This window comes from Xenopus laevis, chromosome 6L, assembly GCF_017654675.1.
Source record: "Xenopus laevis strain J_2021 chromosome 6L, Xenopus_laevis_v10.1, whole genome shotgun sequence".
Classification (NCBI taxonomy): Eukaryota; Metazoa; Chordata; class Amphibia; order Anura; family Pipidae; genus Xenopus; species Xenopus laevis.
The window spans coordinates 251921-267132 of record NC_054381.1 but is presented as its reverse complement, the minus strand read 5'-3'; the positions used below and the strand labels follow the sequence as shown (position 1 = coordinate 267132).

The window sequence follows — 15212 nt, the reverse complement described above, 5'->3', positions numbered from 1 at the left end:
ATAGAATCAATTCTCCAACATGGAATCACCTACCTTCATATCCCCCTATACAGGTAAATGTCAGTTACAAATAGGGAATCACCTACCTCAGTATCCCCCCATACAGGTAAGTGTTAGCTATGAATAGGGACTCACCTACCTCCATATCCCCCTATACAGGTAAGTGTTAGTTACAAATATGGAATCACCTACCTCCATATCCCCCTTTACAGGTATGTGCCAGTTACAAATAGGGAATCACCTGCCTCCATATCCCCCTATATAGGTAAGTGTCAGTTACAAATAGGGAATCACTTACTGTACCTCAGTATCCCCCCATACAGGAAAGTGTCTGTTATGAATAGGGAATCACCTAACTCCATATCCCCCCCCCATACAGGTATGTGTTAGTCATAAAAAGTGAATGACCTCCCCTCTCTGCATAGGTAAGTACATCACATCTTACCTTATTGCCAAACACAGGTTGCTATGTAATATCTCACCTGTCTCTCCAAACACAGGTAGGTACTCATCCTGCTGAATGTCCAACATGAGCTCCAGGCCGTTCCCCATGCCGCCTTTGAGGGTGTAGAGAAGTTCGTATCCTTCTTGGCCGGAGTTGAAGGTGTAGCACTTGCCATAGCGGGTGTAGATCTGGGGGAGAAAGGGGTGCAGGTGAGAAGACACGGGAGAAGAATAGGGAAAGCTTGGGCACTTGGTTTCTTGCTGCTTTCTCTACAGGTGTGTAGCACAAGCTACCCTAAGGCATGCTGGGATTTGTAGTTTATGCAGATTCAGATACAAACCAGTGGGGGATACAATGTATATCAAATTGTAGGGCAAGGAATAGAAGAGAAGAGTGAGGCCCAGGTCAGACTGTTGCCCCATAAGGCTTTATCTGGAGCTGGGGTGCTCTATGTTGGGGTCCCTTTCTATCACTGAGATGGTTATTGGTTACATTTATAGAAATTCCCTGCCTGGATTCCAGCCCATAACACTGGCTATTCTACTCCTTTCCACTAAACGAAGTGGCATTTGGACATGTGCCTATAGAACGTGCTTAATCAGTACCCAGAATGATCCCCAGAATGATCCCCAGAAGGATCCCCAGAATCATCCCCAGAATCATCCCCAGAAGGATCCCCAGAATCATCCCCAGAATCATCCCCAGAATCATCCCCAGAATGCCCTTGATTGTCAGGGGGTCCCAGAGTTAGTTGATTGTACTAAAGAAATGACTGCATTACAGAACATGATGTCCCACCCAAAGCAATGATATACAGTGTCCAGTGCAGGGTATACCAGGAAAGGGTTAGTTCTTTCATATGGAGGGGGATTATTAGTCTTTAGGTCAGTACAGAAGGGAATGGGTTAAATCTGAATAAGATGAAGTCTCCTCAGACCCAAAGGGTTAATCATGAAATGTGAAATCACCAGGGGGGTTTCCAGTAGTAGCAGTGCAGGGAGCAGAGTGCGGGGGGGGGGGTTAATGGGAGTCTCGCAGGGAGTATCATGAGCAGGGACAGGAGGCGACACTCGCCAAATTCTCATGCACCAAGAGTATAATGCAACGTGAGCGCAGGGATCAATGCCTTGTATAAAGCAGTGCCAGCTTGTTACCCCTATATACCCAGCATGTGTGTGTCACCCTCCGCTTGCCAGCTTATTGCCCCTATATACTGCAGTGTGGGTCCCACCATCTCCCAGCCAGTATCCCCATTTATTACTTTTCCTAGAAATCCATGGGTCTTGGTTGTCTCCCAGTCACCACACACCCAGATTCCTGGTTTTCCCCAAGTGAAGTTGCTTGGCATCTGCAGCCCCTGTATGTGGATTTGTGTGTTGGACCCTACACAGGGCAGTGCTAAATCATCTAATGTTGTGTGTTCCTTCAGGTACCAGATTAGCTCTGGATCAGAACCCCATATTGATGTACTCTCATACCAAAATACAGACATTGAGTTTACTATTGGTTTGTAGAACTGGCCAAAGCAAATACTCATCTCTCTATGACCCCCAAATCCCTCCTGATGGGGCCTTAACAATGGGGTGAAGCAGAGAGGCAGTTGATATTGAGGAACGTACCACAGTGAAGTTCTCGGCTCCACATTCCTGATTTCGGTAGCGGCATTCCAGCACCATATCATCCATGAGATGTCCAGTTCGCTCATAGAACTCTTGCATATTGTACGACTTGGTTGGATAGAAGGGTCCAGACTCTTCAGGTATCCCCAACGCCTCCAATGCTTCTGGGGAGTCTTTGTCAATGCCAAGCAAATCCCCCACCCAGAAGAGGTCATTTCTAGTCAGGGCAGACTTGCGAAAGCTGTTGTAGTTGCAGATGGTGAGGGCTGGGAATTTCATGAGGCTGCTCTCCATCTCATCCAGGGTGGTGACATGGTGGTACTCACTGTAGTAGATGATGCGGTCGGCCACTTGGAAGAGGAAGCAGCTGAGAGAGGCCAGGAAGGAACATGCCCAGAAGACTCGTCGAGGGGTCACCCCACCAGGCAGGAAGACATGGCTGATCCCATGGAGAGTGGAGTTGCTTGCAAACACCGTCAGGTCGGAGGGTTTCGGCTCATCGTCTCCTTCCTCATCCTCTGGGGGCTTCAGCATGTCCATCAGTCTGGAGAGGCAAATCCTGCAAGGATTAGAGGAAGTGTATGAAACACGGGTTATTGCATTCATCTAAATATACAAAGAACTGTACACTGCTCAATGTGCATCAAGTCTACGTGAAAGAAAAATTACATGAGAGAAGAAGTGCCCAGCAGAGCTTGCAATCTAAGTGCAGATGAAGGCTTCCTAGTGAATCAATTTGTCTCTCAGAAGTGCAGAGATGGAAGGGAGCTGCCCTGCAGCACAGAGACTGACTGGTAGGATGGAGGGCGCCCGAGGTTTAGAGTTTCAGCCCGGGAAGTTTTTAGCCTGAAGGTCTGTGGTTTGTGACAGAAGGAGGGAGGGGTTGATGTTCTCATGAGGCTTTTGGGATCACAGGGCTACAAGATATGAGCAAAGGGAGCAGGTTAATGCATCAGCCAGAAACCAAATACTCTGGGCCCTTGGGAACGGGGAGGCCTGACAATGAGAGAAAGAAAGAGATATAATACTATCAGTGACCTTCAGACTGGGACTGCAGAACTACAACTCCCAGCATGCCTCTGTTGTAGAATGACTAAAGGAAAGTGTCTTACCATGTGTTGGCTATGGCTACTACTGGTCCCCACATGCAAGTCTATTTGCCCCTGGTGCTTCAGGCACTATCACTTAATTTTGCTGTGATGCTGAATTACAGGGTATTTGAACAGAATTTTTTTTCAAAAGCCATTATTTACACAGCACAGTGGTACAATGGAATGTACTGATGCATTACAGTAACTGGGTCCTAGGTTCAATTCCAGCCAAGTTGCTATCTCCACTATCAGAGTATGGAGCCCTGTGTATGTGCTACAGGAGAGAATGGAGGCCAGTGTAGGGGCTAGGATGAGTATAGGGCCCTGGGTAGGTGCTACAAGAGAGAATGGATCCCAGTGTAGGGGCTACAGTGAGTATGGGGTCTTGGGTATGTGCTACAGAAGAGAATGGAGGCCAGTGCAGGACTACAATGATTATGACACCCTGGTTATGTGCTACAGAAGAGAATGGATCCCAGTGTAGGGGCTAGGATGACTATGGCACATTGGGTATGTGCTTCAGAAGAGAATGGAGCCCAGTGTAGGGGTAGGATGAGTAAGACACCTTGGGTATGTGCTACAGAAGAGAATGGAGCCCAGTGTAGGGGTAGGATGAGTAAGACACCTTGGGTATGTGCTACAGAAGAGAATGGAGCCCAGTGTAGGGGTAGGATGAGTAAGACACCTTGGGTATGTGCTACAGGAAAGAATGGATCCCAGTGTAGGAGCTAGGATGAGTATGAGGCCTTGGGTATGTGCTACAGAAGAGAATGGAGGCCAGTGGAGGGGCTAGGATCAGTATGACACCTTGTGTATGTGCTACAGAAGAGAATGGATCCCAGTGTAGGAGCTACGATGAGAATGGGGCCTTAGGTATGTGCTACAGACAAGAATGGATCCCAGTGTAGGGGCTAGGATGACTATGGCACATTGGGTATGTGCTAAAGGAGAGTATGAATCGCAGTGTAGGGGCTACAATGAGTATGGGGCATTGGGTATGTGCTACAGAAGAGAATGGAGGCTAGTGGAGGGGCTAGGATGAATATGACACCCAGGGCCGGGCCGCACAGGTGCCCAAGTGCGCATGCGCATGCGCAAGAAAAGCGGTAATTGGAGCACAAGAAGACGTAAAAACTACAAAGAGTCGGGCACCGGACTGGGGGTAGGTGACAGAGGAGGTGCGTGCCTGGCGCCCCCCCAGCTTTGCGCCATAGGCACGTGCCTACTCTGCCTACCCCTAGTTCCGGCCCTGATGACACCTTGGGTATGTGCTACAGAAGAGAATGGATCCCAGTGTAGGGGCTACGATGAGAATGGGGCCTTGGGTATGTGCTACAGACAAGAATGGATCCCAGTGTAGGGGCTAGGATGACTATGGCACCTTGGGTATGTGCTAAAGGAGAGAATGAATCCCAGTGTAGAGGCTAGGATGAGTATGGAGCCTTGGGTATGTGCTACAGAAATGAATTGATCCAAGTGTAGAGGCTAGTATGACACCTTGGGTATGTGCTACAGAAGAAAATGGAGCCCAGCGTAGGGGCTAGGATGAGTATGAGGAGGCCTTGGGTATGTGCTACAGGAGAGAATGGATCCCAGTGTAGGGGCTAGGATGACTATGGCACATTGGGTATGTGCTACAGAAGAGAATGGAGCCCAGTGTAGGGGAAGGATGAGTAAGACACCTTGGGTATGTGCTACAGAAGAGAATGGAGCCCAGTGTAGGGGTAGGATGAGTAAGACACCTTAGGATGACTATGGCACATTGGGTATGTGTTAAAAGAGAGTATGAATCACAGTGTAGGGGCTACGATGAGTATGGGGCATTGGGTATGTGCTACAGAAGAGAATGGAGGCTAGTGGAGGGGCTAGGATGAGTATGACACCTTGGGTATGTGCTACAGAAGAGAATGGATCCCAGTGTATGGGCTACAATGAGAATGGGGCCTTGGGTATGTGCTACAGACAAGAATGGATCCCAGTGTAGGGGCTAGGATGACTATGGCACCTTGGGTATGTGCTACAGGAAATAATGGATCCCAGTGTAGGGGCTAGGATGAGTATGAGGCCTTGGGTATGTGCTACAGGAAAGAATGGATCCCAGTGTAGGGGCTAGGATGAGTGTGAGGCCTTGGGTATGTGCTACAGACAAGAATGGATCCCAGTGTAGGGGCTAGGATGACTATGGCACCTTGGGTATGTGCTAAATGAGAGAATGAATCCCAGTGTAGGGGCTAGGATGAGTATGGAGCCTTGGGAATGTGCTACAGAAATGAATTGATCCAAGTGTAGAGGCTAGTATGACACCTTGGGTATGCGCTACAGAAGAAAATGGAGCCCAGTGTAGGGGCTAGGATGAGTATGAGGAGGCCTTGGGTATGTGCTACAGGAGAGAATGGATCCCAGTGTAGGGGCTAGGATGAGTATGGCACATTGGGTATGTGCTACAGAAGAGAATGGAGCCCAGCGTAGGGGTAGAATGAGTAAGACACCTTGGGTATGTGCTACAGGAAAGAATTGATCCCAGTGTAGGGGTTAGGATGAGTATGAGGGCTTGGGTATGTGCTACAGAAATGAATTGATCCCAGCATAGAGGCTAGTATGACACCTTGGGTATGTGCTACAGAAGAAAATGGAGCCCAGTGTAGGGGCTAGGATGAGTATGGAGCCTTGGGTATGTGCTACAGAAATGAATTGATCCCAGCATAGAGGCTAGTATGACACCTTGGGTATGTGCTACAGAAGAAAATGGAGCCCAGTGTAGGGGCTAGGATGAGTGCTATTGAGGATGAATTAAAGAAAGTCTTTTGAGGAGGGGATAAAGGAGGAATATTTTGGAACTGCTAAAAGAGGATGAGGATGCACTAAACGAGGCAACTTTAGGACTGGCTAAAAGAGGGCTACTGAGGACGTGCTAAAGGAGTGCTATTGAATATGGATTGAAGTGGACCTATAGAGGATGTACTAAAGGAGTTCTAATGAAGACAGGTTAAAGGGGGCCTTTTGAGGATGAGGTAAATGAGTCCTATTGAGGATAGGCTAATTGAACAACTGAGGGCTATTGAGCTTGGCCAGAAGGAGGCCTTTTGAGGACGGGCTAAAAGAGGGCTGGTGGAAACATGCAAAAGGAGACCTTTTGAGAATGGTAGGGCTAATGAGAATGGGCTAAAAGCGCCATGTTGAGGACACTTGAGGAGGGCTATTAAGAGTGGGCTAAAGTAGGGCTATTGAGGATGAGTTAAAAAAGGCCTTTTGAGTTGGGTGAGTGAAGAGTGGTCTAGATTCCCACCACCTTAATTGCAGGAGATAGTGATCCAAATTGTGATTCAAAGGCATGCTTGAGCTGTAGGTATCTAAAGAATTATATCTGCTGGTTTGGGGATCTGACTTGCATCTCCTGGTAAGTAAGAAATTGCCCCTTGGGAATTAGGTCACCCAGTGTTTTGATGACCAGTTTTGGCCAGTAAAAGAAATCAGGTAAGTTCTGAAGAAGTGAGTTACCCCACAATGGAAGGTATGGCGACTGGAGAGGGAGGAGATGCTTCAGGAGCTTCATTGCCGTAGTGCAGGCTTTGTGTAAGGCCATCATCGTTTCAGGTAGGGTGGCCATTTGTATAGGGTGTCTATAAGGGAACCTGGTTCATCCCTCTGTGGACTGTAATATAGGTGCAGGGCTGTATTGGGGTTATAGGGTTTTGGGACTAGGCACCATTGCAAGTAGTAGGCTTGGGAGGCCAGGTGATAGAGATAGAAATGTGGTAAAGCTAATCCTCCCTTTTGTATAGGGGCAATGAGTTGTTCCCAGGAGACTCAAGCTGTGTTTTTGGCCCAAATGAAAGGCATTATGATCCTATTCTTTTTAAACTGGAAATTTATTCCTCAGTGATCCACCAGTAGCTTTAGTAAATCAGACTCTTCCACAGACCAATGGAGTAGCCATCTCCACCTCAGTAACATGAAATAACAAGAAAGTCTGGAGAGTCTTTGCAAGTGTGTAGTTTTATTATTGCACTACATGTTTCGGACCCATCTGGTCCTTCCTCTGGTGCATGTTATAAACAGTATTCTTTTTAAAGAAGGAACGAGGAATATAGGTTGGTGCATTGTGGAGACTTTATAAACGGTTGGGTAAGTACACTATTTACTTCTGTACCGTGCTCACGAGGGTGGTTAGAGAGGTTTCGGGTCAGCTAGGTATACTAGGGTGTTATCTGCAAAGAGGGACACATTTTTGATACGATTGGCATATCAGAGCCCTTTTATGTCTGGGTTTCCCTTGTCATGGTGGCCAAAGGCTCTATCAATAGGGCAAATAGAACCGGTGAAAGGGGCATCCCTGCATCGTGCCCCTGTTTAGTGAAGCAGGGCTATTTTAGACAGATTTAAGTAAGGCTATTAACGATGGACTAAAAGACTGTAATTTTGGATAGATTTTAGTAGGTCTATTAAGAACATGCTAAATAAGAGCTATGGAGGATGGACCAAAGAAAGACTACTGAGGATGGGTTAAAGGAGGCATTGTGAAAACCGGCTAAAGAGGTCCTCTTGAGGATGCGATAATGAAAGGCCATTGAGGACGTGCTAAAGGAGGCTTATGGAGCACACATTTTATGAGGCTGAATGAGGACAGACTAAAGTAAACATATGGAGAACAGGCTATCGAATGGCTATTGAGGGCAGGCTAAAGGAGGCCTATTATGAACAGGTTAAAGTAGGACTATTGGGGACAGGCTCAAGGAGGGCTATTGGGGATGAACTACAGGAGAACTATTAAGGATGGGTTAAAGTAGCCCTTTTGTGGACATCCTAAAGGAGGCATATTTAGGGACGGCTAAAAGTGGGCTATTGACAGCAGGCTAAAGGAGGCCTATTTAAGACCAGCCAAAGGAGGCATGTTGAGGACAGGATAAAGGAGGCCTTTTATGTATAGGCTAAAGCAGGGGTCCCCAACCTTTTTTACCCATGAGCAACATTCAAATGTAAAAAAAAGTTGGAGAAGAACATAATCATGCAAAAAGTTCCTGGGGTTGCCAAATATGGCCAGTGATTGGCAATTTGGTAGCCCTTATGTGGACTCTCAGCCTACAGGATGATCTGTTTGGCAGAATACATTGTTTTGAGGCCACTGGGCGCAACCAATGGGCTGGTGAGCAACATGGTTGGGGATCACTGACACAGCGGTGGGTGATTAACCCCTCAGTTGGGCATGGGAGTGTGACATGGCAATCGATGGGTTAGGCCTAATGATTTAGTGTACAGTGGAGGCGGTTTTGTCTGGTGAGTTGACAAGTATAGATACATTTCTAGATGTTAAGCGCTAGTGCAGCAATTGGCTGTTAGCCCGCCAGACAAATAGCCCACTTTAGCAAACTTCATAAATAGGGGGTACCCAGTGCACTTGCTGCAGTCTGGTCAATGTTGTCTGTGAGACTCCCCATATGTTTATTATATAGTTTAAGCAGGAATGTTAGAACAGCACCATGAAATCTTCTCACTAAAAAAGCCTTTATTATTACTGACACACAGTTACCAATGCTATTTATACCCGATTACACCTTCTAGTGGCCATTAGTGTACAAAGCAATTCAGAACTATAGTCACAACATATAGCAATAACACCAAGTAGTATGTGCTCCAAGGTGAATGCTAGACAAGATGCCTAAAATAAATACAGAGATCATACTTAAATCATACTCTTTATTTAAGCCCCATGGATCTAGGGTTTCTAGTACATTCCTGATCCAAATGCCTCTCTATATAATAACTCCTTTTGTTTATTGCCCCCCTCCCATAGCTTAGATTCAATAAGCTCCACAATTTGGAATTTTAATTGATTCAAGTTTAAAATATACATTTATTTTTGTTGCAGCTGTACAATTTATTTGGTTATGGCAGTGAGTAACTGATAGCTGTGGCTTTGGTCATGGCAGAACATTTTCAGTTATGGTGCGCCTTTGGGATCAAAGAGCCTGGCCAATGACGATGAATTGTTTTGGTTCTGAACATTGGTTCTAGTAATTGTCAGTTATAAAGAAATGTATATATATGTAGGGGCCCCTATGGGTTAATCTGCCCTGCAGCTTTAAGGCCCCCACCTTTTTCTTGGAGTGATCTGCCAGGAGAGAATGACACGCCCCTGTTACACTGCTATATAGTGAATGTAGGGAGTGGCCACTTCCTCTTTGGCCTGTGGATGGTGATCCAGCTGGGTGTGCTCAGGAGAGCCTGGGTACAGCTAGGCCCAGAAAGGCCCATGTGCTTTGGGAGAAGAAGTCGGGGACCAGGTAACCCCGTGAATGAGGAATAGTTACACTAGGGCAGACTTGTCATAGTCTCTCTAGGAGAGAAAGGCAGAGAGGTGAGAGAGAAAGAGCAGCTGAAGCTCCAACAAGGATTTGCAGTAAGGGAGGAGCTTCCCAGAGGCTTAATGTGTTGCCTCCAGTCAGGGACCTCAGTGAAGAGGGACTGTAGGGTACAAGTTGTTTTCCTAACAACTTCCAGGAGGGAATGTGTGTGAATTCTGCAAATGCCTAATGGAGACCTTTCCTCTGTGAGAAATGCCTAATGCCTGCAGCTCTGTGTGAGAAATGTGCTATTGCCTCAGCTCCTGCGTGACTACTAAACCTGTGGTCACTTGCCTTGTGCATTGTTAAATAAACCGTTTCTGTTTTACTGCAAGAACCTCCTGGCGCCCATCTTTTGTTGTATGCACAGTAGCCTGGGGGGATGTAGTTGCACTACACCATAGAGGGAACACTTCCACATGGCGAAGGCCCTGACCCAGTTGTGTGAGTCGCAGTATAACCCATGCTTCTACTGCTAGCTGGACAGTTTAACTATTTGTGTGCTATGCAGCCCAAATAGGTGTTACACTTGGCGCCCAACGTGGGGCTTGTTTCCCTAAAACCAGGCTGTGCATTGTTTTGTTCGAATCGTATGGATTTCCTTCAAAGTATTTGGCCGTGGGTTCGGGCTTGGAGGTTCGCCCCGAATTTCACGAAGGCCTGCGGATGTCAGTTGGAATGGATGGGAGGAAGATGGATGTCTCTGCTGGGACCACTCCCTGTTCATTTGTGCCCCCTGATGTGAGAGAAGGACCTGGAGGATGGATTCTTCTGATGTTTGCTACAGCTCTTCTATGGACTCCTGCAGTTTGAGATGCCTAGAGTGCAGCTGCTATTTGTGGCTTGAAGGACTGTGGACTAAGTGGGTTCTAACAAAAGACTATTGATCCCCACCACCATTTCTTCTGCCTTCACCTACTCGCTGAGTAGTGTTTCTGCACCCAAGGATTGGCCTGTGTGGACCCTTGGGAGGGGGAGAAGTATTTTTGCTGATGTGTAATAAAGTTGACCAACTGCAACTGTTTATTATGCAATTGAAAATGTTTGATACAGTATTGTGCATGCTGTGTTTCCTTTACAGTGACCATTGTTACCAGGTATGCCTTAGGAGAGGATACCAGAAGTGGATGTGATGGTACTGTAAGTTGATATATGTTGGGGATGTTTGAACCATTGTCGGGACAAAATGGGTTTTTTCCCCCGGGTGTATGTAGGGGCCCCTATGGGTTAATCTGCCCTGCAGCTTTAAGGCCCCCACCTTTTTCTTAGAGTGATCTGCCAGGAGAGAATGACACGCCCCTGCTACACTGCTATAGAGTGAGTGTAGGGAGTGGCCACTTCCTCTTTGGCCTGTGGATGGTGATCCAGCTGGGTGAGCTCAGGAGAGCCTGGGTACAGCTAAGCCCAGAAAGGCCCATGTGCTTTGGAGAAGAAGTCGGGGAGCAGGTAACCCCGTGAATGAGGAATAGTTACACTAGGGCAGACTTGTCATAGTCTCTCTAGGAGAGAAAGGCAGAGAGGTGAGAGAGAAAGAGCAGCTGAAGCTCCAACAAGGATTTGCAGTAAGGGAGGAGCTTCCCAGAGGCTTAATGTGTTGCCTCCAGTCAGGGACCTCAGTGAAGAGGGACTGTAGGGTACAAGCTGCTTCCTGACAACTTCCAGGAGGGAATGTGTGTGATACTGCAAATGCCTAATGGAGACCTTTCCTCTGTGAGAAATGCCTAATGGCTGCAGCTCTGTGTGAGAAATGTGCTATTGCCTCAGCTCCTGCGTGAGTACTAAACCTGTGGTCACTTGCCTCGTGCATAGTTACATAAACCGTTTCTGTTTTACTGCAAGAACCTCCTGGCGCCCATCTTTTGTTGTATGCACAGTAGCCTGGGGGGGATGTAGTTGCACTACACCATAGAGGGAATACTTCCACATGGCGAAGGCCCTGACCCTGTTGTGTGAGTCGCAGTGTAACCCATGCTTCTACTGCTAGCTGGACACTTTAACTATTTGTGTGCTATGCAGCCCAAATAGGTGTTACATATATATATATATATCCAAGCAATTGCCTGGCCTGGTGTCAGTTATTTGTCTCTTTAGATCTAGTTATTTATTACTACATATTAACTGAGTAAGGTCATGTATATGCTATGTATATTGGTGGGTTATTAAGTCCATGCCTACTACTCCCATGGGCTATTGAGGATGGGCTGTTAAAGTTGGGCTATTGAGGATGGGCTATGGAGGATGGGCTATGGAGGATGGGCTATGGAGGATGGGCTATGGAGGATGGGCTATTGAGGATGGGCTATGGAGGATGGATATTGAGGATGGGCTATGGAGGATGGGCTATTTAAGTTGGGCTATTGAGGATGGGCTATGGAGGATGGGCTATTGAGGATGGGCTATGGAGGATGGGCTATTGAGGATGGGCTATGGAGGATGGGCTATGGAGGATGGGCTATGGAGGATGGGCTATGGCGGATGGGCTATGGAGGATGGGCTATTGAGAATGGGCTATGGAGGATGGGATATTGAGGATGGGCTATGGAGGATGGGCTATGGAGGATGGGCTACGGAGGATGGGCTACGGAGGATGGGCTATGGCGGATGGGCTATGGAGGATGGGCTATTGAGGATGGGCTATGGAGGATGGGCTATTAAGAAGTGCTTGCATAGGTGACCCACAATTACTCTCTTGAAGACAGGCTAAAGGAGGGGTATTGAGGATGGGCTAAAGGAGGCTTATAGAGAGCACATTTAAAGGGGAACTAAAGTTAAAAATAAATACTTCTAGAAATGCTGTATTTTATATACTAAACATAAATATATGAACTTACTGCCCCAGCCCAGAGGTTGAGAAGTAAAATAAAATTAACAATTTATGCTTTCCAAGTTGTCCACACAGGGTCTCCAAGTTACAAGTTTGTTCGGCCATCTTTTTGGGTGCCCAGCAGTTATGCACATGCTCAGTGAGCTCTGGGTGCTGTTGGGAGGTGGAGCTTTGGGATCATCATAAATTATCAAAACAGCACAAGTCAGGGAACTTCTGCTCATAAAGGGTTAGAACGCAGGACAAATCCACGGCAGTAGTGTAAGTCTAAAATCCTTTTATTGGGGAGTGAATATCCAAAGTCCAACGACATGTTTCGGGCAAAGCCCTTTATCAAGTGTACAAGAACAAACCAAGGGAGAACATTTAAATAGGGATGGGTGGTTTTTTTCACCTTGTTTCAACGCGGAAATGACGCCCATAGACTTGTATGGCGTCGTGCGACAAAAAAAAATTTAAACATTCAGTGACCTTTCACCTAAATAGAGTGCATTCTGGGTGAGTCCTTGTGGTGCTCATTAGCCAATCAATAGTGGTAGGAAAAGCAGGATGAAACACTGATTATATTACAACATTGTCCTTTATAAGTGCAAACTTAGCTATATTAAAGGAACAGTTCAGTGTTAAAATAAAAACTGGGTAAATAAATAGTCTGTGCAAAATAAATAATGTATCTAATATAGTTAGTTAGGCAGAAATGTAATGTATAAAGGCTGGAGTGAGTGGATGTGTAACATAATAGCCAGAACACTACTTCCTGCTTTTCAGCTCTCTTGCTTTCCACTGATTGGTTACCAGGCAGTAACCAATCAGAGACTTGAGGGGGCACATGGGACATAATTGTTGCTTTTGAATCTGAGCTGAATGCTGAGGATCAATTACAAACTCACTGACAGTTATGTCCCATGTGGCCCCCCTTATAATCACTGACTAACTCAGAGTTAGAGAGCTGAAAAGCAGGAAGTAGTGTTCTGGCTATTATGTTACACATCCAGTCACTCCAGCCTTTATACATTACATTTTTGTCCAACTAACTATATTAGAAACATTTTTTATTTTGCACAGCCTATCTATTTACCCAGTTTTTATTTTCACACTGAACTGTTCCTTTAAGCACATAAGCTATATACAAAAAAATCACAATAATAAGCTGTGCTTAAAGGGGTTGTTCACCTTTGAGATAACATTTAGTATAATGTAGAGAGGGATATTGTGAGACAATTTGTAATTGGTTTTTATTTTTTATTATTTGTGGTTTTTGATTTATTTAACTTTTTATTCAGCAGCTCTTCAGTTTGCAGTCTGGTTGCTAGGGCCCAACTTTACCCTAGCAACCATGCATGGATTTGAGTAAGAGACTGGAATATGAATAGGAGAGGCCTGAATTGAAGGATCAGTAATAAAAAGTAGCAATAACAATACATTTGTAGCCTTACAGAGTATTTGGGGGTTTTTTTTATAAGGGAGTCAGCGACGCCCAATGAAAGCTGCAAAGAGTCAGAAGAAAAAGGCAAACCAATTGAAAAGTTGCTTAGAATTGGTCGCTCTATAATATAATAAAAGTTACTTTAAAGGTGAACCTTCCAGTTCAGTTGGTTTTAGATCAACAGAAATAAAGACTGTTCCACCTTCTAAATCAGCCCTGGGAGGGGGGGGGTCACCGACCCTGTAAACTAATTTAAATTGAAACATTTAGTTGATACATTTGGCAAAATTGAATTGAATCGAATTACTGAGCTGCCAGACTCAAACACCAGAGACACAGACATTCAACTTTACACGAGTATGTACAAGTATGTGAAAAAAGTCTTTATTTCTGGGGAACAATCCGAAAACAACTGAACTGAAAAAAAGTGTTTGGAAGGTGAACATCCCCTTTAAGCCCAGTTTGACTGAACAATAAGAGCAAGATGTGTGACATGGGGCTGGGAATCAGCATTCTCATTGGTCACTTCTTTTGCATTTATAATGAAGATTTTCTCCAACTTCCATAGACACTCGGGGATGAAGAAAATGTTCCCTGGAGGAATTCCCATAAATGATACGGAGCAGATCCATCCCCAGACATAGAGACTCAGGTGTATCACGGTTCCAGCTACATATAAACCACTGCTGCCTGTTATAGACATTCATTCCAGCATTCTATAAATACATTGAGCTGATAATCAATAATCACATCAGATGCATCCTGGGAATATGACAGTTTCCATGTAACGACTGTATAACGAGGTGTCTGACGTGGAACATTCACATTAATGTACAATAAAGTCACTGCCCCATAGCCCAATCCTGTGATACACAACTCACATACAATCACTTACTTTGCACCCGAGAGAATAAGGTGAATATGCAAATCAGAATATTACATAGAAATATATTTCAGAAATTCCTTCCCAGTTGGACTGTTTTGCATAAACAAAGTGACTCAAATATTGGGCCCAGTTTGTGTTCTCCCTATAATTAATATAATTAATAGTCTTTACAGGAACCCACTTTCACTTGCTTTGGGCACAATAACTCGTGTTTCAGTGTTTTGGTTTGTTGTGTATATGTATGTATGTATGTGTGTGTATATGTATGTATGTATGTATGTATGTATGTATATGTATGTATGTGTGTGTGTATATGTATATGTGTATATGTATGTATGTATGTATGTATATGTATATGTGTATATGTATGTATGTATGTATGTGTGTGTGTGTATATGTGTATGTGTATGTATATGTATATGTGTATATGTATATGTATGTATGTATGTATGTATATGTATCTATGTGTGTGTGTGTATATATGTGTATGTATGTATGTGTATATGTATGTATGTGTGTATATATATATGTATGTGTGTGTGTATGTATATGTATGTATGTATGTATGTATGTATGTATA

The 15212-nt window shown here is 45.1% G+C and overlaps 1 protein-coding gene across 1 annotated transcript in view; it reads right to left on the bottom strand.

Moving 5' to 3' along the window:
* LOC108704620 (acid-sensing ion channel 1C) overlaps positions 1-2921 on the bottom strand; it is a 47145-nt gene extending 44224 nt beyond the window's left edge. The window contains exons 1-3 of the mRNA XM_041566812.1: positions 2734-2921; positions 2065-2623; positions 483-633 (exon numbers count right to left, since the gene is read on the bottom strand). Of these exons, the coding sequence (XP_041422746.1) occupies positions 483-633; positions 2065-2623; positions 2734-2735 (712 nt within the window). The 5' untranslated portion in view covers positions 2736-2921. The remainder of the gene's footprint in view (positions 1-482; positions 634-2064; positions 2624-2733) is intronic.
* Between the last annotated feature and the right edge of the window lie 12291 nt (positions 2922-15212).